The sequence below is a fragment of the Chiloscyllium plagiosum genome, unplaced genomic scaffold, assembly GCF_037043375.1.
Source record: "Chiloscyllium plagiosum isolate Xiang-an unplaced genomic scaffold, Cpla_swu_hap1 HiC_scaffold_45, whole genome shotgun sequence".
In the NCBI taxonomy this organism is placed as follows: Eukaryota; Metazoa; Chordata; class Chondrichthyes; order Orectolobiformes; family Hemiscylliidae; genus Chiloscyllium; species Chiloscyllium plagiosum.
Window position 1 is genome coordinate 18,488,322 of NW_028270183.1, and position 24,464 is coordinate 18,512,785.

At 45.9% G+C, this 24,464-nt stretch overlaps 1 protein-coding gene across 1 annotated transcript in view; it reads left to right on the plus strand.

Annotated features, from left to right (window-relative positions):
- LOC122552443 (adhesion G protein-coupled receptor E1-like) overlaps positions 1–24,464 on the plus strand; it is a 63,499-nt gene that overhangs the window by 20,611 nt on the left and 18,424 nt on the right. Inside the window, exons 10-14 of the mRNA XM_087983181.1 lie at positions 444–520; positions 1,037–1,136; positions 12,161–12,280; positions 13,702–13,901; positions 21,489–21,659. Coding sequence (XP_087839307.1) covers positions 444–520; positions 1,037–1,136; positions 12,161–12,280; positions 13,702–13,901; positions 21,489–21,659 — 668 coding nt within the window. The remainder of the gene's footprint in view (positions 1–443; positions 521–1,036; positions 1,137–12,160; positions 12,281–13,701; positions 13,902–21,488; positions 21,660–24,464) is intronic.

Consider the following 24,464-nt stretch of genomic DNA (forward strand, 5'->3'; position numbering starts at 1 on the left):
GGTCACTCGAGGCAACATTTGTAATTGGTCACAGTATGCAGGTTGGCACCTTTGTTGAATTAGTGAGCTATAGGATTTCACAAGCATCCAAATGGAGTTTGCAGCAGTGTGAAACATGATCAAAATAATTCTTACCAGCAAGAAATTTAACAAATAATGTTCAGAGTTGTGTGTCATCCAATATAAAGTAACTCCTTTCCCATTAGTATTGTCCTTTCTAATCCTTTCACAATGTTGGTTTTGGTTTGCTCAGTTGCCTAGATATCTTGGGCATGGTATCAATGGTGTGGATGGAACATTGCTACTGACTGCAGTAGTTAATTTCCTCCTATTGTGTAAAGTTGCACAGGCTAGATTACGAGTCTTCTTCTGAAGTGGAGTGAGATGCTGAAGTCTGTGATGACTAAAGATTTGGAAGTTTAAATATTCCATTTGTTCTCCAGAGCATTCTTTTAAATGTCTTTCAGATGAGAAAGGAGCAAATACTTCTGCAGACAGCCAGTCTGACTCTGGATCATGGGTAAGAAATTCCCACAGTCATGTTTGAGGTACTATATCCCTCCAGGCTGATTCCTGGGATGGCAGTAAGTGTTTATGAGGAGAGACTGTATTGGCTAGGTCTGCATTCACTGGTGTTGAGAGGAATGAGGGGAGATCTCTTGAAACCTATAACATTATAACAGAACGAGACAAGGTAAACACAGGAAGGATGTTCCCAGTGATTGGGGAGACTAGAACCGATCTGGGTTGGGCAATTTAGGACTGAGATACAGAGAAATTCCTTCACTCTGAGTCTGTGGAATTCTCTGCCACAGGAAGTGGTTGAAGCCAAAACATTGAATGTTTTCAAGAAGGGGTTAGATATGGGTCATAGGGCTGAAGGGATCAAAGGGAGACTGGAGACTGAGGGGATTGAGTTGGATGATCAGACATGATCATATTGAATGGTGGAGCAGGCTCAAAGGGCTGAATGGCCTCCTCCTAGTTTCTATGTTTCTATCTTGAAGTCTCATTTTGTGCAGATTGCAAACCGCAGAATCAGAGGATTGTTACAATACAGAAACAGGTCATTCAGCCCATCGTGCTTGTACTGGTCTTTCAAATGCGCATCATTAAGGCGGCACAGTGGCACAGTGGTTAGTACTGCTGCCTCACAGCGCCAGAGACCTGGGTTCAATTCTTACCTCAGGCAACTGTCTGTGTTGAGTTTGCACATTCCCCGTGTCTGCATGGGTGTTCTCAGGTTTCCTCCCACAATCCAAAAATGTGCAGGTTAGGTGAATTGGCCATGCTAAATTGCCCGTAGTGTAAGGTGAAGGGGTAAATGTTGTTGGAATGGGTCTGGGTGGGTTGGAGGGTCGGTGTGGACTTGTTGGGCCGAAGGGCCTGTTTCCACACTGTAAGTAATCTAATTATTATTGATTGCCAAACTCCAGGCTTGACCCTGGACAACTCACGCCCACCGTTTTGATCCAAATAACCACCCAATGTCTTTTTGATGCTTCAACTGAACCTTCATGCACCTCCAGATGCATTCCATTCCCTCACCTGAGCCTTTTCCTTGTATCACCCTTGCTTCGCTTGCACATAGCTTTAAATCCATGCCTTCTCTCATTCTTGTTCCTATTACAAGCAGGAACTGCTTCTCCCTATCTACCTGATCCATGACGATGGAAACCTTTATCAGGTCTCCTCACAGCATCCTTGGCTCCAAGGGGAACAGACCCAACTTCTTCAATCTATCCTCATCACTGAAGTTCCTCATTCCTGGAACTGTGTTTGTAAATTGTTCCTGTGCTCTCTCTCCAGTGCGTTCACATCTTTCCTACAATGCTCAATGCTTTGCGCAACACAACACAAACTGAGAAACTCTTGTGATCCCAGTCCATCTTTTACCCTCAGAGCTTAACCCAGAAAGGTCCATTTTCCTGATAGACAGATGTAATTTTGTCATCCTATTTAGGTAATTTTTTTTTTAACAGCTTTGATTCTATCAATGAACCCACTTTTTGTTAAAGCGTTGGAATATTTCAATCAATTAATGCTTGAAGTTGTCACCAGGTTAAAGTAGAGCCAGTTCCTCAAAGCCTCTCACAGATATTTTTTCTGTCTTTGGGGGTTATTCCTGCTGAATTATCGTTTCTGAGCATTTAAAAGCTTATCTAAGTTTTTGGTGCTCTGTTTAATATTAATTTGCAGCTATTCTTGTTTGAGGATGTTTTATGTCTTTCCTTACGTTTGGAGGAAGTCAGCTATGTTGCTTAGGAAGTAACTGCTACAAGTCCTTGGGTTTCAATCCTTCTCATTTCTGCTCTGAGTGAATTCTCATCTTTGGAGCAGTGAAGATATTTCAGCTGTTGAGGCCCAAATCATTCAAATCTCCCCCCCAAACCTCTATTGCCTTTCAACATCTCCTTAAAAATACACTTTTGAACAGGATTTTGATCACCTGCCCCAGGATGTCGATGTGGCTCAGTGTGAATTTTGAATTGGATGGAATTGGATTAGTTTTATTGTCACATGTACTCGCCCAAGTACAATAAAAAATTTAAAAGTTGCCACTTGTATTGCCATCTTAGGTACAACTTAGCGAGGTATGCATTCTTTAGCATAAGTACTTTGGGAGTGAAAATTAGGAAAATAAAGAAACAAAAATTCCAACATTACAGATCATAGGAATAAATTAGAAAAATAGAGAAATAAAATAGAATCCCTACAGTGTGGAAATAGGCCATTTGGCCCAACAGGTCCACACTGACACCCCAAAGAGTAACCCATCCAGACTCATTCTCCTACCCTATTACTCTACATTTCCCCTGACTAATGCACCAAACCTACATATGTTTTTTTTAAACCGAGAAACTTTTTCAAGAAGATAAACCCAAACATCTCAGAACCCATGACTTTATGACCCCTCTGATAAAATAAACCAAGGACAACATAAAGTTGTTGAAGGAGCAGTGTTATCATACAGGGCCTTCACCCCCTTGAGGCTGGAAGGCCATGCCATGCCGATAAATTGCCATAGGCCACTGAGAGATTGCCGTGCCAAGAGACTGCTATGCCAGGTCAGTGCTGAGGCCGAGAGTCTGAGCCCACACTGAGACCTGGCTTTTAGATGGTAGCGTTCTTGTGAGGTGTTTTTACTGTTGTTGGTTCAATTCTTTGTAAAGGTCAGCCCAAACTTCTGGGTTGCTTTCAAATAACCTGCTCATGGCAGTGAAGCTACAGAGCAACATAGTCTGAGCTGAACGTTTTCCAACTTCCTAGCACAGTACTATCACAAGACCCATGAGGTCACAGTTACATCACTGCTTACCTCAGAGGTATCTAAACGTATGCTATACCCTACCTTGATATGGAGAGCACTTTACCACACGGTGCTAATCATTTCAGGTCATTGATTTTGCTTTGTTGTTCCACTAACTTTTGACAATTCTTTCTAATATGTGTCTTACTTTTAGTTCCAGGAAGTTTTCATGTGGAATTCTTCCCCAAGTTATGTTGTAGGTCTCTTCCCTGTCTTTTCTAAGACTCCCTACCAAACCACTTGTTCTTTCATGCTAATTTGATCAATTTGTGTTTCGCTTTGACAGTTGAGAGTTCAAGCCCTCTTCATAGAACCCCCAACAATGCAGAAGCAGGCCATTTGGCCCATCAAGTCCACAGTGAAACCCCAAAGAGCATTCCATCTTCTCCCCCCCCCCCCACCCCAACACCTATCCTATCCCTGTAAATCTGCATTCCCCATGACTAACCTACCCAGTCTGCACATAACTGAACACTGTGGGGAAGTTGGAAAGGCCAATCCACCTCACCTGTGCATTGTTGGACTGTGGGATAAAACCTGAGGCCCCAGAGGGAACTCTCACAGACATGGGGAGAATGTGCAAACACCACACAGACGGTTGGCCGAAGGTGGAATCGAACCTAGGTCCCTGGTGCTGTGAGGCAGTAGTGCAAACCACTGAGCCACCATGTCATGCAGTCTGAGATGCTTGTTGTATTTGTTCAACCCATCTCATTGTGGTACCTTGAAAGGCGCTTTACTTCTCTTCTGCTGAAGAATTAATGCCACTCCTCTCACCCTATCAACTTAAAAAGAAAACATATTCTTTTCTTGGCTGCAGCCATCATGGACAAGGTCAACATTCACTGCCCATCCTTACTTGCCCTTGAATAGAGTAGGGATTCCTTTGACTGTTTTGGAAGCAGTTCATAGTCATCACTGTGGGTCTGGAGTCAGACTGGATAAGGAGTTACAAATAAATTGCTGATACCTTCAGAACCACCGTCACTGAGAAAGCCTTTACAACTCCAGAATCATTAGGTGAAGTTAGACATCATTTGGTGGGACTTGAATCCACGTCCCCAGAATATTAATCTCTAAATTGCCAACCCAGTGACATTTCCATTGTGCCACCACTTCCACCAAGGTGCCCCTGCAGGTGTATTTGGTGGAGGAGATAACAGAAATGAGGAGAGAAAAGTGATCCATCCTGATTAATATTTTGTGGATGTCCCCGGTGCAAAGGACTATTTAAATCACACTACAAAGGTGATAGTTGAAAAGTGTGGCCCTGGAAAAGCACAGCAGGTCAGGTAGCATCCGAGGAGCAGGAGAGTCAATATTTCAGACATAAGCCCTTCTTCAGGAATGTGGGGGAGAGGTAAAAGGTGGCTGAGAAATAAACAGGAGAGTGGGTATGGGGGGAAGGTAGCTGGGAGGGTGACAGAGCGATGCAGGTGTGGGGTGGTAGTGATAGGTCAGAGGGGAGAGTGGAGTGAATAGGTGGGAAGGAAGATGGATAGGTCGGACAGGTCAAGAGTGCGGTGCCGAGATGGAGTGTTGGATCTGGGATGAGCTTGGAGGATGGGAGATAAGTATATTCCTGTCAGGGTGGAAGGGAAGGCTGGTAACTATAGGGAATGCTGGATGACTAAAGAAATTGAGGGTTTAGTTAAGAAAAAGAAGGAAGCATATGTCAGGTACAGACAGGATAGATCGAGTCAATCCTTAGAAGAGTATAAAGAAAGTAGGAATATACTTAAAAGGGAAATCAGGAGGGCAAAACGGGGACATGAGATAGCTTTGGCAAATAGAATTAAGGAGAATCCAAAGGAGTTTTACAAATATATAAAGGACAAAAGGGTAACTAGGGAGAGAATAGGGCCCCTCAAAGATCAGCAAGGCAGCCTTTGTGTGGAGCCACAGGAAATGGGGGAGATACTAAATGAATATTTTGCATCACTATTTACTGTGGAAAAGGATATGGAAGATATAGACTGTAGGGAAATAGATGGTGACATCTTGCAAAATGTCCAGATTACAGAGGAGGTAGTGCTGGATGTCTTGAAACGGTTAAAGGTGGATAAATCCTCAGGACCTGATCAGGTGCACCCTAGAACTCTGTGGGAAGCTAGAGAAGTGATTGCTGGGCCTCTTGCTGAGATATTTGTGTCATTGATAGTCACAGATGAGGTGCCGGAAGACTGGAGGTTGGCAAACGTGGTGCCACTGTTTAAGAAGGGTGGTAAGGACAAGCCAGGGAACTATAGACCAGTGAGCCTGACCTTGGTGGTGGGCAAGTTGTTTGAGGGAATCCTGAGGGACAGGATGTACATGTATTTAGAAAGGCAAGGACTGATTCTGGATAGTCAACATGGCTTTGTGCGTGGGAACTCATGTCTCACAAACTTGATTGAGTTTTTTGATGAAATAACAAAGAAGATTGATGAGGGCAGAGCAGTAGATGTGATCTATATGGACTTCAGTAAGGCGATCGACAAGCTTCCCCATGGGAGACTGATTAGCAAGGCTAGGCCTCATGGAATACAGGGAGAACTAGCCATTTGGATACAGAACTGGCTCAAAGGTAGAAGACAGAGGGTGGTGGTGGAGGGTGGTTGTGTGGGTGTGGCATCCTCTCAGAGACTTAGACCACTCTACACTCATGCACACACATATACACACTCTCTCACAGACACTCACAACCCCCCACCCCAGACACACACAGACAGACAAAGACCCACGTGCACACATATATTTTGTGGGGTGAATTTGTACTTGCAGAGATACATTGTACTTTGCTCAAAAACTGCATGAATTCATGTAAAACTCTGAGCTCAAAAAATGCATGAATTTATGTAAAACTTTGTTTTCTCACTTTTTAGATTAGAATCAATCTAAACATCACGGCATAGACAGAGAACACAGGGGGCTAACACCTTCAACATATTGTCGAGCTAACGCCCATTGTTACAGCTAACCTGAGCTTATTAAAAAAGGTTTTGTGATTTACACATGAAAGAAGTGAAACTATCATGGTATTTGAACAGATGAAAGACTCAACAGACAATCAAGGTATTTTTCAATGTATAATTTCAGTTACATCACACTGTAAAGTTTTGCTATCAATTCTGTGCCTGAGAATTGTGTCCTCCACTATCACCTGATGAAGGAGCGTCGCTCCGAAAGCTAGTGCTTCCAATTATACCTGTTGGACTGGAGTTGATAACCTGGAGGTGATAACCTGGTGTTGTGTGATTTTTAACTTTGTACACCCTAGTCCAACACCGGCATCTCCAAATCACGACAGAACAATGGTGTGTCTAACTGCCAGACTGGAAAAAGCAAACAGTCCAACTGGGTTGGGGGGAGGGGAGAGAGGACATGGTGACAGAGAATGTAACAGGTAAAATTAAAACAAAGGGAAGGAATGGGAGTGGATTCATACCTGAAGGTGTTGAACTCAATATTAAGTTCAGAAGGCTGGAAAGTTCCCAGCCTGAAGGTGAGATGTTATTCCTCCAGTTGGCGCTGTGATTCACTGGAACACTGCAGCCTGCCAATCAAACATTCCAGAAGATTCCCCTGGCCTCGGAACCTATTCCGCCATTAGCCATGCGGCTGATGCAGCTGCCACCCCCCGTGCTGATTGATGATGTCACTTCCGCCCCCATCATGGCCGTTCCCACAACCACTTCCACCCCTCACAATTCCTCATGCATCGCACATGACGTTACTTCCGCCCCTCACATCATCGCTGATGCCACATGCTCAGTGACTTCCGCCACCCCTACTGCCGTGGTCACCACCACTTCAGCCCCCACCAGCGCCACTCACCTGCATTCTGCTGACACACCCCCCACAGACCCCACTGTCACTATCCCCACCCCCCAGAACCCGGAGGGGAACACTACCCCTGCTCATGACTCCACCCCCATTCCCACCACCACACCCACTCCAGTTACTGGCTCCGCCCCCACTCCCAGCTCCACACCCACACCAGATCCCAGCTCCCAGCCCTGCCGAGTTTTCACCATCCCTTCAGACTTCCCCCTCACTGAGGATGAACGATCAGTCCTCAGCAAAGGACTCACCTTCGTCCCCCTCCGTCCACGCATCAATGAATTTAATACACACCGTGACGTCGAACAATTCTTCCGCCGCCTCCGCCTCCGAGCTTACTTTCACAATCAGGACTCCCGCCCATCTTCCGAGGACCCCTTCGCCCACCTCCAACACACTGCATCCACCTGGACACCCCGCGCTGGCCTATTACCTGCCCTCGACCTCTTCATTTCCAACTGCCGCCGGGACATTAACCGCCTCAACCTGTCTACCTCCCTCCCCCACTCCAACCTCTCACCCTCACAACGCGCAGCCCTCCAATCCCTCTGCTCCAATCCCAACCTCACCATTAAGCCAGCGGATAAAGGGGGTGCAGTGGTAGTCTGGCGCACTGACCTCTACACCGCTGAAGCCAAACGTCAACTCGATGACACCTCTTCCTACTGCCCCCTCGACCATGACCCCACCTCCCATCACCAAACCATCATCTCCCAGACTATACAGAACCTCATCACCTCAGGAGATCTCCCACCCACAGCTTCCAACCTCATAGTCCAGGAACCCCGCACTGCCCGGTTCTACCTCCTTCCCAAGATCCACAAGCCTGACCACCCTGGCCAACCCATTGTCTCAGTATGCTCCTGCCCCACTGAACTCATCTCTACCTACCTCGACACTGTCCAGGAATTCCCCACATACGTTCGAGACACCACCCACGCCCTCCACCTCCTCCAAGACTTCCGTTTCCCCGGCCCCCAACACCTCATCTTCACCATGGATATCCAATCCCTCTACACCTCCATCCGCCATGACCAGGGCCTCCTAGCCCTCTGTTTGTTCCTCTCCAGATGTCCCCAACAGTACTCTTCCACCGACACGCTCATTCGTTTAGCCGAACTGGTCCTCACCCTTAACAATTTCTCCTTTGAATCCTCCCACTTCCTCTAGACCAAAGGGGTAGCCATGGGCACACGTATGGGCCCCAGCTATGCCTGTCTCTTTGTTGGCTACGTAGAGCAGTTGATCTTTCGTAATTACACCGGCACCACTCCCCACCTCTTCCTCCGCTACATTGATGACTGCATTGGCGCCACCTCATGCTCCCGCGAGGAGGTTGAGCAATTCATCAACTTCACCAACACATTCCACCCTGACCTTAAATTTACCTGGACCATCTCTGACACCTCCCTCCCCTTCCATCTCTCCATCTCCATTAATGATGACCGACTTGACACTGACATTTTTTACAAACCCACCGACTCCCACAGCTACCTGGATTACGCCTCTTCCCACCCTCCCTCTTGCAAAAATGCCATCCCGTATTCCCAATTCCTCCACCTCCGTCGTATCTGCTCCCAGGAGGACCAATTCCACCACAGAACACACTAGATGGCCTCCTTCTTTAGAGACCGCAATTTCCCTTCCCACGTGATTAAAGATGCCCTCCAACGCATCTCGTCTACATCCCGCACCTCCGCCCTCAGACCCAACCCCTCCAACCGTAACAAGGACAGAACGCCCCTGGTGCTCACCTTCCACCCTACCAACCTTCGCATAAACCAAATCATCTGCCGACATTTCTGCCACCTCCTAACAGACCCCACCACCAGGGATATATTTCCCTCCCCACCCCTTCCGCCTTCCGCAAAGAGCGTTCCCTCCGTGACTATCTGGTCAGGTCCACGCCCCCCTACAACCCACCCTCCCATCCTGGCACTTTCCCCTGCCACCGCAGGAACTGTAAAACCTGCGCCCACACCTCCTCCCTCACCTTTATCCAAGGCCCTAAAGGAGCCTTCCACGTCTATCAAAGTTTACTTGCACATCCACTAATATCATTTATTGTATCCGTTGCTCCCGATGCAGTCTCCTCTACATTGGGGAGACTGGGCGCCTCCTAGCAGAGCGCTTTAGGGAACATCTCCGGGACACCCGCACCAATCAACCACACCACCCCGCGGCCCAACATTTCAACTCCCCCTCCCACTCTGCCGAGGACATGGAGGTCCTGGGCCTCCTGCACCGCCGCTCCCTCACCACCAGACGCCTGGAGGAAGAACGCCTCATCTTCCGCCTTGGAACACTTCAACCCCAGGGCATCAATGTGGACTTCAACAGTTCCTCATTTCCCCTTCCCCCACCTCACCCTAGTTCCAAACTTCCAGCTCAGCACTGTCCCCATGACTTGTCCGGACTTGTCCTACCTGCCTATCTCCTTTTCCACCTATCCACTCCACCCTCTCCTCCCTGACCTATCACCTTCATCCCCTCCCCCACTCACTTATTGTACTCTGTGCTACTTTCTCCCCACCCCCACCCTCCTCTAGCTTATCTCTCCACGCTCCAGGCTCACTGCCTTTATTCCTGATGAAGGGCTTTTGCCTGAAACGTCGATTTCGAAGCTCCTTGGATGCTGCCTGAACTGCTGTGCTCTTCCAGCACCACTGATCCAGAATCTGGTTTCCAGCATCTGCAGTCATTGTTTTTAGGGAGAAAGTGAGGACTGCAGATGCTGGAGATCAGAGCTGAAAATGTGTTGCTGGAAAAGCGCAGCAGGTCAGGCAGCATCCAAGGAACAGGAGAATCGACGTTTTGGGCATAAGCTTGATTCCTGAAGAAGGGCTTATGCCCGAAACGTCGATTCTCCTGTTCCTTGGATGCTGCCTGACCTGCTGCGCTTTTCCAGCAACACATTTTCAGCAGTCATTGTTTTTACCCAGGGTAAACAAGTGGGCATGTGAGCAGGATGCTGGGTTAAAATAACTAGGAAGGCTGGGACTGAAGGTGATCTGCAAAGTGGGCACGCAGTCTGCATTTGGTTTCTCCAACGTAGAGTAGGTCCCACTGGGAGTGGCAAATGCAATAGACCAGATTGGAGGAGGTAGAGGTGAAATGCTGCTTCACCAGGATGACAACACTGATTTTACTGCTCCTCGGATGCTGCCTGAACTGCTGTGCTCTTCCAGCACCACTCATCCAGATGTATGACCAACACTCTAGTTAGTCTATCCAACATGGCGTCAGTGGTGGCTGTCTGAAGGTTTAGTTTAGCTGCACCACTGCAACATTGGAGTGCAAACTGTGTGCTATATTTCCCACATTATCACTTCAAAAGTGTTTTATTGGGAGTAAAGTCTTTTGGGATGTCCTGCACGTGCGACAGAAGTTCCTACCCTCCTGCATTCTTTTGTTGGGATGTCATGAGAATTTGATATAATTGCTCCATTGGTATAATTGCTTCATTGATAGATAAACCTGACATTAAAAACTAACGTCCCTTCACTTGCAATTTCTGAAATGGCAACAGGAATTTAAACATTAAGTATCAACTGCAGTGCTCATGTGACCCAAATATATGACCCACAAAACCCATAGCTTGTTGACCAACAGGATTTGGAACGGATACTTAATACCGTATCACTACCGCTTCTTAATGTCTCATCTCTTTCCAAAGCTCTTTTCAATCCTAATGACACTTCTCTTTCAATCCTAATTAATAACGAAATACCTTATGAAGTGAAAAAAACAAACCAACTATGTAAATGCTCCACCTACAGGATTAGGTCAGAGACTTGGAATCCTGCAGTGAGTAACTCAGCTCCTGACTCCCCACAGCCTGTCCACCATCTACAAGGCACAGATCAGGAATATGGCAGAATACTGTCTGTTGTATTGCATTCTGGGTGCCAGCCACAAGCTGCCAACAAATGCCCTTTCTAAAATTTATAAAGAATCAAGTGGTGAAAATTAAAAACCCCTGAGCCATTGCCAACCCCAAGGTCAAAATTCCGATGGAAGCTAATCAAATTCTAATTAAAGTATCATTTTGTGAGCGAAAGGCATGTCTAATGTTTGTGGGAGACAGACCATTAGAGATTCTTATCAAGGAAAGGCATTTACATGGCGTAGTTCACTCCCACATCTACAAAGTATAGTTCACTCCTATAACCACAAAATGTAGTTTATTGGATGATTGCAACATCAGAGTGTTAGGCATCAGGAGCCAGGTATGTCACATCTGATCAGGATGCGATGCAAGATGAACTGTTTCTACTCCCAAGACTGATTGGCATGAGTAGGTTGGGGGAAGGGAATGCAACTGCTGAAAATGTGTTGCTGGAAAAGCGCAGCAGGTCAGGCAGCATCCAGGGAACAGGAGAATCGACGTTTCGGGCATAAGCCCTTCTTCAGGAATGAGGAAAGTGTGTCCAGCAGGCTAAGATAAAAGGTAGGGAGGAGGGACTTGGGGGGAGAGGCGTTGGAAATGCGATAGGTGGGAAGAGGTCAAGGTGAGGGTGATAGGTCAGAGTGGGGTGGGGGCGGAGAGGTCAGGAAGAAGATTGCAGGTTAGGAAAGCGGTGCTGAGTTCGATGGATTTGACTGAGACAAGGTGGGGGGAGGGGAAATGAGGAAACTGGTGAAATCCGAGTTCATCCCTAGGGAGGGTTCCTAGGCGGAAGGGAATGCAACTCTGACATTAACTCCTTCAGCCCCACTACCTTGTATAACATACTCCAAATGCCTGGTTTGACTGAGGCCACAACAACTCTCCATTGGGTTTGTCAGCATTCATGGGTGGGTGGGATCTCCCATTCCTGACTTCTGGCACTGGGATAATGATGCCCAGTTTGCTCAAGGGCCAGACATGGTGATCCCTATTGCTGGAGTTGTGGGATTGCAATTTGGCTTGTTATTCCTGAATCCATCAGAGCAGGAGCAACTGCACATCTGTAACCTAACCAGTATAAGCATAGCATCACCAAAATACATGTGCAATATTAAATCATCTTCCCTTCTTCCCATCAGATCTTGAAATAAGTTTCTTTGAAAGGCATAACATTACTGGGAACAAAACTGTGACATTAGAAGCCAAAGGAGATATGCTGAACGTTGACCCCTACACATTTTTAGGTGACAAAGACTCTGGTAGGTCTCTGCTTTATTCACCTGTGCACCTGAGTGAATGACAGAAATCACTTTTAAAACTTGCTCAGTTGGGAATGTTTGCCAACGATGACACTTAACAAGGGACTATTGTAATAAGTGACTAAACACAACTTCAATGACATGTTAAGAAAACCCCAGGGAACCCATTGCAAATAGCAACACATCATGACATCCCTTGGGCTGAGTGGTTAGCACTGCTGCTCCAGAGCACTAGGGGCCCAGGTTCCATTCCAGCCTCGGATGACTGTCTGTGTGGAGTTTGCATGTTCTCCCTGTGTCTGCTGTGTTTCCTTCGGATGCTCCGGTTTCCTCCCATTGTCCAAAGATATGCAGATTGGGTTCATTGACCATGTTATAGTGTTCAGGGATGTGTAGGCTGGGTGGATTAGCCATCAGAAATGTAGGGGAGTGGGTCTGGGTGAGATGATCTTTGGTGGGTTAGTTTGGACTTAATGGGCCAAATGGTTTGCTTCCAACTGTAGGGATTCTATGATCAATGAACTACTTTGTTATCTTTTTTGTCCTGGAAGCTACACTCGCCTTTATCTCCGACAGTAATTTGAAAAACAAGTGAGTCTGCTTTGTCAGTAAATCGGTGCCAAATTAATGTGTTGATTGCACCAATAGCAATTACACAGTGCCTTGGAAGTTGTCATCTATCCCAAAATTCTTTTCATGAATGTACTTTGACACATAAGTAGATGTAACACAGGTGGCCAAATGACTTGGTTTGAAAGAGTGCCCTAAAGGAGCGGAGAGGAGGACAGCCATGAAAGGACAAGAATTCCAGCATTTGGAGTTAACAGTTCCTGAAGGTACACCTGCTAATGGCGGCATGATTAAAATAAGGGGAAGCGCAGAGATCTCAAGGGGTTTTGCGTTTTTTGCGATTAGAAGTTTCTTCAGCCAGAGGGTGGTGAATCTGTGGAACCCATTGCCCCAGGAAAGTGGATTTATGATGGAGAGAGACAGGTTCTTGATTAGTACAGGGAGAAATCAGGAGAATGAGGCCGAGAAACCTACCAGCCATGATCGAATGGCAGCGTAGACTCTCTGGGCCAAATGGCCTAGTTTTGCTCCTATTTTATGGGATTACAGAGATGAGAAGGACATGAGTGTAAGGCTGTGGTTGAAGATTGAGACATTGCTCAGGGCTGAAGTCAAAGTAGGCCAGCAAGTACAGCAGCTGAGTTTTAGATCGCAACACAGCAGTAAGAGTAGGCCATTCGGCCCTTTGAGTCTGCTCCACTATTCAATGAGATCCTGTTTGTCCTTTTTCCTGTTTGCACTCGCTCCCCCACCAATAACCCTCAGCTCCGTATTAACACTCTGCATGATCTCCTCATACTTAGAGTGGCTGAGTGATCTGGCTTACTTCCTTATCTTTTCTGTCCTGGAAGCTACACTCGCCTTTATCTCCTACAGTAATTTGGACTCCGTAATCGGTCCAGAGCTAGTGGATGATGGAAGCAATGCGTCGAAGAATCTACAGTCCAGCGAGTTTTATTCAAGAGTGGTAACTGTGACGAAAGGGAACAGAGGAATCCAAAATCTGAGTGGAAATGTGAGCATTACTTTCAGCAGAATTCAAGGGAAACAGGTCAGTGGTTGGAATTTTTTTAACAGATCAACACAATTTCTGTCGATCATTAACCAGTTGTTGTCAATCATCACCCTCACAAATCCCTATTCTCCCTAGTTTAGCATCATCGGCAAGTTTAGAGATTTTTCCCTCAACACTCATCTCCAAATTGCTTGGGGCAGCATGATGGCTCAGTGGTTAGCACTGCTGCCTCACAGTACCAAGGAACCAGGATCAGTTCCAGTCTCAGGCCCCTCTCAGTGTGGAGTTTACACCTTGCCCCTGTGTATGTGTGGCTGTGCTCTGGTTTCCTCTCACGATCCAAAGATGTGCAGGTTAGGTGGATTGACCATGGGAAATGCTGGGGTGGGGTGGGTCTGGGATGCTCCTTGGAGGGCCGCTGTGGACTCAATGGGCTGAATGGCCTGCTTCCACACTTGTTGGATTCTATGATTTAGATACAGTCTGTCCTGCTCTTACCTGATAGTTCTGTTCTCGTGCAATCCTGTGTTATAAGAAAATCACGTAATAGCAACTCCATTTAAACTAATGGAACCGGAATCACTTTATAACTGATATGCGTTTTAAAAGTTTGTGCTATTGAAACAGTGTCCCCAATTCATCAATCGTGTTATAGTGAATTTGCATGAACGAAATGCGCAGAATGACCTGTAAATCAGAAAAAAACAAGGGTCCCAACACACCAACCCCTGGGGAACACTACTTTCAACTCATTTCCAGTCTGAGAAATGCCCATTTATACCTACCCTCTGTTTCTTATCTATTATACGAAGGGATTTCAGCTACCCCAATATTAATTGAGACAATCACTATGCAGGGTTGAGAGAGACATGTTTCTTGAAATGTCCACAGTAGAGCTTTTGATATCAACATGTCAATGGTCTAAACAGGGTCAGTGCAGTGCTGCATCTGATTCTAGGAAGTGAAGGTATTTGAAGTGACGAGGGAGCATTTTAATGATAATGACCATAACACCGTACGTTTTAAGTTTCTTATGGAGAAAGATGGTCTGCAAAAAAAGGTTTTGGATTGGGGTAAGGCCAGTTTTATTAGGATTACGCAAGATCTGACCTAAATAGTTAGTTGAGGGTAAATTCACAACAGAAGAGTAGGAGGAGTTCAAAGCTAAAATAGGAAGAGTACAGATCCAACATGCTCCCTTTCAGGTGACATTCAGGAGAATTTCAAACCCAGAAAACCCTGGCTATCGAGGACCAGATAGAAAGGAAAAGAGAGATGTGTAACATGTACAAACAGAGCAAGTCAATGAGGAATATAGAAGGTGCAGGGAGGAAATCTAAGAAAGCAATCAGGTGGGGTTACATGGAATCAATCATAGAATCCCAACAATGCAATAGAGGCTATTCAGCCCATCGTGTCTGCACCAAATCTCTGAAGAGCATCCTACCCAGACCCAGCTGACTGCCGCATTCCCCATTGCTAACCCACCTTTACCTGGACACGACTAGGCAATTTGGCATGGCCAATTCACCTCACCTGCGCATCCTTGGACTGTGGGAGGAGCACCTGTAAGAAACCCAGATAGACACGGGGAGAATGTGCAAACTCCACACAGTCATCCAAATCAAACCAAGTCCCTGGTACTTTGAGCCAATTACTGAGCCATCGTGCCACCCATAAAATCCTGACTGGGAAGCAAAGAGGGGCCATGAGAAAACATTGGCAGGTAAGATTCAGGAGATTCCTAAAATTTTCCTTAAGTATATCAAGAGGAAGAGAATTACCAGTGAAAGAGTAAGATCTGTTAGGTACCAAGGGGGCAATCTGTGTCTGAAGCCAAAGGACATTGGTGGAGTGTTAATCAAATACCTCTCATCTGTCTTTACCTGGGCGAAGGAGGATACAAGGACAGGATTCGAGAAGGTGGATTATGAGGTGCTCCAGCAGATGGATATAAGAAACAAGGAGGTAATGGAGGGTTTAGCAGGTGTAAAAGTGGACAAAACCCCAGGGCTGAGTGGTTTCTATCCCAGGCTGCTGTGGGGGGTAAGGGTGGAAATGACAGAGGCTCTGACCCAAATTGTTAAATCATCTCTGGCCACAGGAGAGGTGCCAGAGGACTGGAGGACAGCTAATGTGTTTCCCAGTTTACCATGAGATTGGTAGAGATAAGCCAGGGAACTATAGACCAGTAAGTCTCTCATCAATGATAGGGAAACTACTGGAGAAAATGGTGAAGTAGGGAATTTCCCTTTAGAGAGGCAAGGTTTGATCAGAGGTAATGGCTGTGTCAGAAGGAGGTCATTTTTTGGGGAGGTGACCAGCTGTGTAGATGAGGGGAGGGTGTTTGATGGAGTTAATATGGGTTTCAGCAAGGCCTTTGACAAGGTCCCACACGGAAACTGATAAAGACGGCAAAAACAGGTGGGTCGCAGGGCAACTTGGCAAGTTGGATGCAAAGCTGTCTTATTGGTAGGAGACAGAGGGTGATGATAGGGAGCCCAGTGTGTAGAGGTGTACCACACGGATAAGCACTGGCTCCATAGGTGAGAATTTGGCGGGAATGATAAGTAAGTTTGGGAATGGCACAAAGGTTACTCGGGAAGTTGACGGTGAAGAGGAAGGTGTTAAATTACAGTAGGATAGAAATGGATTGGTCAGAACAGTAGATTAATGGAAGGTGGAGTTTACCCCTGAGAAATGTGAGGTGATGCACTTTGGATGAGCTGTACAGCACAGATAAGATCCTTTGGTCCAATTTGTCCATGCTGACCAGATATCCGAAACCAATCTGGTACAATTTGCCAGCAATTGACCCATATCCCTTTCAGGCCTTGTTATTCACTTATCCATACAGATCCCTTTTAAATGTTGTAATTGTACCAGCCTCTCCCACTTCCTCTGACAGCTCGCTCCTTACCTGTACCATCCTTTGTGTGAAAAGGTTGCCCCCAAATCTTTCCTCTCTCACCTTAAACCTATTCCCTCTAGCTTGGGACATCCCTACACTGACCATTCACCCTATCCATGCCCATTCATGATTTTATAAACCTCCATAAGGTCATTCTTCAGCCTCCAAAGCTCCAGCCTATTCAGCCTCTCCCTCTATTTCAAACCTCCAACCCTGGCAACGTCCTTGTAATTTTTTCTGTACCCTTTCAAGTTTAACAACATCATTCCTCTAGCTGGGAGACCAGAATTGAATGCAGTATTCTGAAAGTTGCCTCACCAATGTCCTGTACAATCACAACATGATCCCCCAACTCCTTTACTCAATGCACTGACCAATAAAGGGAAGTATACCAAATGCCTGCTTCACTATCCTGTCTTGTGGTGACTCCACCTTCAAGGAACAATGAATCTGCACTCCAAGGTCTCTTTGTTCAGCAACACTCCCCAGGACCTTACCACTTAGTGTCTTAGTCCTGCCTGATTTGCCTTTCCGAAAGGCAACACATTTATTTAAATTAAACTCCATCTGTCAGTCCTCAGTCCATTGGCCCATCTGTTTAAGGTCTCATTACCTCCTTCACTGTCCACTCCACCACCAATTATGTTGTCATCTCCAAACTTGCTTGCCATTTCACCTATATTCCCATTCAAATCATTGATATAAATGATGAACAACAGTGGACTCATCACTGATCCTTATTGCACACCGCTGGTCACAGGCCTCCAGACTGAAAAACGTCAACCCACCACAACCCTCTTTCTCCTCACTTCAAGCCAACTCCATGAATGGCCGGACATGAGGAAGCTCAGAGGAACAGAGGGATCTTGGGGTGTTTGTCCACCTGTCCCTGAAGATGGGAGGACAGGTTAATTGGGCATACGGACACTTGGCTTTATCAGATCCTGGATTAGAGTGGTGCTTGAAAAGCACAGCAGTTCAGGCAGCATCGGAGGAGCAGGAAAATCGATGTTTTGGGCAAAAGCTCTTCATCAGGAATCCCGATGAAGGGCTTTTGCCCGAAACGTCGATTTTCCTGCTCCTTGGATGCTGCCTGAACTGCAGTGCTTTTCCAGCACCACTCTAATCCAGAATTTGGTTTCCAGCATCTGCAGTCATTGTTTTTACCTACTTGGCTTTATCAGTTGTGGCGTAGTTTATAAGAGCAGGGGGTTTATGTTGGAGGTGTATCGGATGTCGGTGAGGCAACAGCTGGAGTACTGTGTGCAGTTCTGGTCCCCACACTATAGAAAGGATGTGATTGCATTGGACAGGGTGCAGAGGAGATTCACCAGGATGTTGCCTGAGATGAGGTATTTTGGCGACAGAGAGACAATAGACAATAAGTGCAGGAGTAGGCCATTTGGCCCTTTGAGCCAGCACCACCATTCATTATGATCATGGCTGATCATCCACAATCATTATCCTGCTCCTGCCTTAGCCCCATAACCCTTGATTCCACTATCTTTAAGAGCTCTAGCCATCTCTTTCTTGAAAGTATCCAGAGACTTGGTCAGAGAGGCTGGATAAGCTCAGGTTGTTTTCTTTGGAACAGAGAAGTTAGAGGGGGATCTGATAAAGGTGTGCGAGATTATGGAGGGGCATAGAACACAGAACAACACAGCACAGAACAGACCCTTCAATCCTCGGTGTTGCGCTAACCTGTGAACTAATCTAAGCCTATCCCCTTACACAATCATCATCCATTGTGCTTATCCAAGGATTGATTAAATCTCCCTAATGTGGCTGAGTTACCTACATTGGCAGGTGAGGGCATTCCACACCCTTACCACTCTCTGAGTAAAGAACCTGTCTTTGACATCTGTCTTCAATCTATCACCCCTCAATTTGTAGCTCTGCCCCCTTGTACAAGCTGCCGTCATCATCCTAGGAAAAAAAACTTTCACTGTCCAGCCTATCTAATCTTCTGATCACCTTGTATGACTCTTATCAAATCCCCTCTTAGCCTTCTTATTTCCACTGAGAACAGTCCCAGGTCTCTCAGTTTCTGTCATAAGACCTTCCCTCCAGATCTGGCAACATACTGGTAAATCTCCTCTGCACCTTTTCCAATGCTTCCGGATCCTTCCTGTAATGGGGTGATCAGAACTGAAAACAATATTCCAAGTGTGGTTGCACTAGCATTTTGGAGAGTTGCAGCATGACATTATGGCTCCGGAACTCAATCCCTTTACCAATAAAACCTAACACACCATGTGCCTTCTTAATAGCACTATCAACCTATGTGGCAGCTTTCAGGGATCTATACACATGGATCCCTCTGCACACTACCAAGAATCTTTCCATTAACCCAGTATTCTACTTTCCTGTTATTCTTCCCAAAGTGAATCACCTCACATTTAGCTGCATTGAACTCCATTTGCCACCTCTCAGCCTAATTCTGCAGTTTATTCAAGACCCCCTGCAACCTGCAACATTCTTCCACACTGTCCACTACTCCACTGATTTTAGTGTTATCTGCAAACGTACTAATCCATCGACCTAGGCCTGCGTCCAAGTCATTTCTAAAAATGACAAACAGCAGTGGTCTCAAAAACAGATCCTTGTAGCACACCACTAGTAACTGGATTCCAGGCTGAATATTTTCCAAATATTCTTACAGAATGCCATTTCTATTCCAAATTGCTAAATCACCCTCGATTCTATGCCTCTGCATTTTCTCCAACAGACTACCATATGGAATCTTTTCAAAGGCTTTGCTGAAGTCCATGTACACCACGTCAACTGCCCTACCCTCTTCACATGCTTGGTCACCTTCTCAAAACACTCAATGAGGTTTGTGAGACATGACCTGCCCTTGACAAAACCATTGTTGACTATCTGCAATCAAATTGTTGCTTCCGAGATGGTTATAAAACCTATCTCTTACAATCCTTTCCAAAACATTTCCTACAGCAAATGTATGGCTCACTGGTCTATAATTACCTGGGTCATCTCTACTGCCCTTCTTGAACAAGGGCGCAACATTTGCAATCCTCCAGTCCTCTGGTACTAAACCTGTAGACAATGACGACTCAAAGATCAAAGCCAAAGGCTCCAACACCACCTCCCTAGCTTCCCAGAGAATCCTTGGCTAAATCCCATCTGGCCCAGGGGACTTGTCTACTTTCACTCCTTCTAGAATTGATAACACCTGTTAGTAACTAACCTCGATCCTTTCTAGTCTAATATCCTGTATCTCATTCTTCTCTTCAACAACATTCTCCTTTTCCTGAGTGAAAACAGATGAGAAATATTTGTTTAACACCTCTCCAACCTCCACAGGATCCATACACAACTTCCATCTTTGACTGGCCCTATTCCTCCCCGAGACGTCCTCTTATTTTCTGCATACCGATAGAATGCTTTCGGGTTCTCCTTTATTCCACCTGCTAAAGATTACTCATGTCCTCTCTTTGCTGTTCTTAACTCTCTCTTCAAATCCTTCTGAGCTAATCTGTAAATTTCTATCGCCTCACCTGAACCATCTCGTCTTATCGTCACATTTGCCTCCTTCTTCTACTTAACAAGAAATGCAATTTCTTTGGTAAACCACTGTTCCCTTACCTTATTACTTCCTGCCTGCCTGACAGGGACATACCTATCAAGGACATGCAATATCTATTCCTTAAACCAGCTCCACATTTCGATTGTCCTTCTCTCCTGCATTTTGCTACCCCATTCTATGCATCCTAAATCTTGCCTAATTGACTTATAATTGCCCTTCCCCCTTCTACAAATCTTGTCCTGTGGCATGTACCTATCTCTTTTCACTGCTAAACTAAATGTAACCGAATTATGCTCACTCTCTCCAAAATGCTCACCTACCACCTGGCCTGGTTCATTACCAAGCACCAGATCCAGTGTGGCCTCCCCTCCTGTCTGACCTTCAACATACTGTGTCAGGAAATCCTCTTGCGCACATTAGACAAAAACTGATCCATCTGACATCGTAGAGTTATAGCATTTCCAGTCAATGCTGGAGAAGTTAAAGACCCCATCATCACCACCCTGTTCCTTTCACTCCTATCCAGAATCGTTTTGCTGATTCTCTGCTCAACATCCTTGGAACTCTGAAGAGGCCGATAAAAAAAACTCCCACAGTGTGACCTCTCCTCTCCTGTTTCTAACCCCAACCCATACTACCTCAGGAGACGGGCCCTCGTCAAAAGTTCTTTCAGCCACTGTTATGCTGTCCTTGACTAACAAGGCCACACCTCCCCCTCTTTTACAGCCTTCCCTGTTCTTAATGAAAGAGCTAAACCCTGGAATTTGCAACATACATTCCTGGCCCTGCTCTATCCATGTCTCTGAAATAGCATGGGGCAGCGGGGAAAGGAAGCAGCTGTTCCCCTCAGTTGAAGAGCCACTAACAAGGGAGGCATCATTGTAAAATGAAAGGTAGGAGGCTTTGAGGAAACCCAGAGGTTGTTAGCAGACTGAAATGCACAGCCTGTATATTTGGCAGTACAGCCTCGATGGGCCAAAGGGCTTGTTCTGTATTATATGAGTCTATGTGAGTGGGGACCTTGCAGGAGCTTCCATGAATGTACACCCCCTTGCCCTTGGCAGCAGTGAGAGCTCTGCAGCCTGAAGGATGCTCTCATGGGAGCCTTGGCCAATTACATTCTTTGCTTCTGCAACACTGAATGAGAACTGATGCTTTCTTGCAGGAAGGTATTGCCCGAGGGGATAAAGTTTGCGTCGCTTGGATACCTTCTGAGGAAGGTGGCAACTGGTCTCCATCAAGTTGTTACCTCGCGGCCACGAATGCGACTCACACGGAGTGCAGATGCAGTGTCCTCTCCAGCTTTGCAGTGCTCCTGGCTCAATATGAGATCACGGTAGGAACTGAACTCCCATTGCTTCTTAACCACATGCCGGTCACTGAGCCGTGTCCGTGTCCAGTTACTGTCAATAGCACAGGGCAGAGGCGGCAGGGAGACTGATTTATTGTGGAACCATCACAACTGCAGATACCGCCATGCAATTCTTTTATTGCGTAGTTTGATGCCACACTATTAGACAAACTGTCTGAGGAGAAGACAATGTTAAGAATTGTCTTCAAGTTGAGTCTTATACACAGAAATCGTCGAAAACAGGAGCAAGAGTAGGCCATTCGGTCCTTCGAGCCTGCTGTGCCATTCAATGTGGTCGTTGCTGACCATCCACATCAGTCCCCTGTTCCCGCGTTTCCCCTTTGATCCCTTTAGCCCAAAGAACTATATCTCACTCCTTCTTGAAAACATTCAATGTTTCGGCCTCAATCGCTTTCTATTGCAGTGAATTCCACAGGTTCACCAGTGTCTGGGTGAAGATATTTCTCCTCATCTCAGTCATACATAGCTTTCCCTGTATCCTTAGACTGTGATCCTTGGTTCTGTTTTTTTTATTGGATTAGATTCCCACAGTTACTGGGAACATCATACCAGTATCTGACTTACAGTTACATTGCATGACAATGAATCCATCTTCTTCTGTGTTCATGTATTCAAAGTTTGTGCGAAGATTTGTAGCTCGGGTGCTCGTTGTTGTGGTTCTGTTCGCCGAGCTGGAAGTTTTTGTTGCAAACGTTTCGTCCCCTGGCTAGGCGACATCATCAGTGCTTGGCTTGAACACTTATGGGCGAGAGACGCTGAGACAAGCCAGGAAATGGGAATCCTGCGCTAACCGACTAAGCGCCACATACGAACAACTCCGGTTCCTGCATGAATGCCAAAAGAACCGAATCCTTCCACAATGTGTCAGATACAGACCGCCAGTCAACAACCCACAAGCCAGGGAAACAGCCAAGCAGAATGGATTCAGGATGATCCAGGTAATGATCACAGACGCGCACAACCGACTTCACAGATACAGACATGAAATTGCGCGCCAAAAGTCGTTAATTTCAAAAACCACGAATCAGGAATGGACCCGAACCATAGAACAGGCTGTCACCATAGGACAGAACAGGACTACACACCGCAAAAAAACGGCACTAAAAGAAAAAATGGCCAAACTAACACACAACAAAGAGAACACTACAACACACACCTGGGTTAAAAACCTCTCCCACAGACAGCTCACAGACACCGAAAGAACAATACTGGCCAAGGGGCTCAACTACAACCACAGGGACGCCAAGACAGCAGACTTCCTAGCAGCACTAGAATGCACACTCAGGAACAATGGACTGACAGAAGAGACACAACAAACAGTGAGACAAACTGTCGTACCTATGATAATAAGGAAAAGACAAACACATCACCTCAACACCAAGGAGAGGGAAGCACTGAAATCACTAAGAAACGATAAGAACATAATCATACTACCAGCAGATAAAGGCAGAATGACGGTCATCCTAGATAAATCTGATTACATCCAAAAAGCACAACAACTACTTGCAGATACCAACACCTACCAAAAGAGGGAGTTTGACCCCACCCCACAGCTCACCAATAGGATAAATAACACACTAAGGAATCTACAAAAAAACGGACAGATAACCAGAGCTGACCTACAAAGAATGAAACCGGAAAGCAACAACACCCCCAGATTCTATGGATTACCTAAAGTGCACAAACCAGACATCCCACTCAGACCCATAGTATCACTGCCAGGGACACCATCATACAAACTGGCCAAAGAAAAAGACTTCGCAGGAGGCTCCCAAGCACTGTTGATGTCGCTAGCCAGGGGACGAAACGTTCATGTATATATAATCTCTAATGTTTTGGTCTGATGTAGTATAGTGTAGTCTGCTGTTCTCCTACATTGTTCTAACTCCACCCACAATGTGCTATTTATGCACAATAATGTGCAGTTCAGACATCACTGCAAGGTTGCTCCAGGGTCCTGTAACCTTAACAGAAGTGATGGCCAGGAACTTCTGATATTATTGGAGGTTTCACCTGCTTATTGAAAAAGCAGCAAGGCTCCCAAGGTGACTCTCTCGAGCCATATTTCTGCATCTTCCTGTGATTGGGGAACTTGGAAGTGGTGTGCCTTCATGGGAAATCAATTCCTTGTATAAATCTCGCCCATCTCCTGTTGGATAGTTGGTGCAATTTGTATTCAATAAATAACTCAGCAATATAGCTAGACTGGAAGGAGCACTTGTTAGCATAATGGTAGTATCCATACCTTTGATTCAGGAGGCCTGAGTTCATGTTCCACATGCTCTTGAGGTGTGTAATAACTCCTCAATGCAGGTAGGTTAGAATGTACTTGAAGTTAGTCTCAGAGATAATAACAATTTGCTGTAAAAACCTATCTGGAAGCTACTGTCCTGACCCAGTCTGTCTAACATGTGACTCCAGACCCACAGCAATGTGGTTGAATATAAACTGTCCTCTGGAAAGGCAGGGCAAGCCACTCAGTTCATGGGGAACTGTGGTGTCAAATGCTCATGTTGCCCAAACTCCATCAAAACGTTTTTGGGGAAAGGAGGCTGATTTACAGTATCCTTTGGTAAAGAAGGGGATTACATTTCAAATCCCCTGTCTCTAATTTTAATGTCATAGTCCCCTTGTTGCAGATACCACCCAAGGAGGAATTCTTTCAATATACATCCTGTCAAATCCTTTAACCATCTGAAGCACTCCATTTGGTCTATCCTGTCAAGGAAATGCGTTTTGGAAGATCTAATGCAGGAGGGATGTATACAG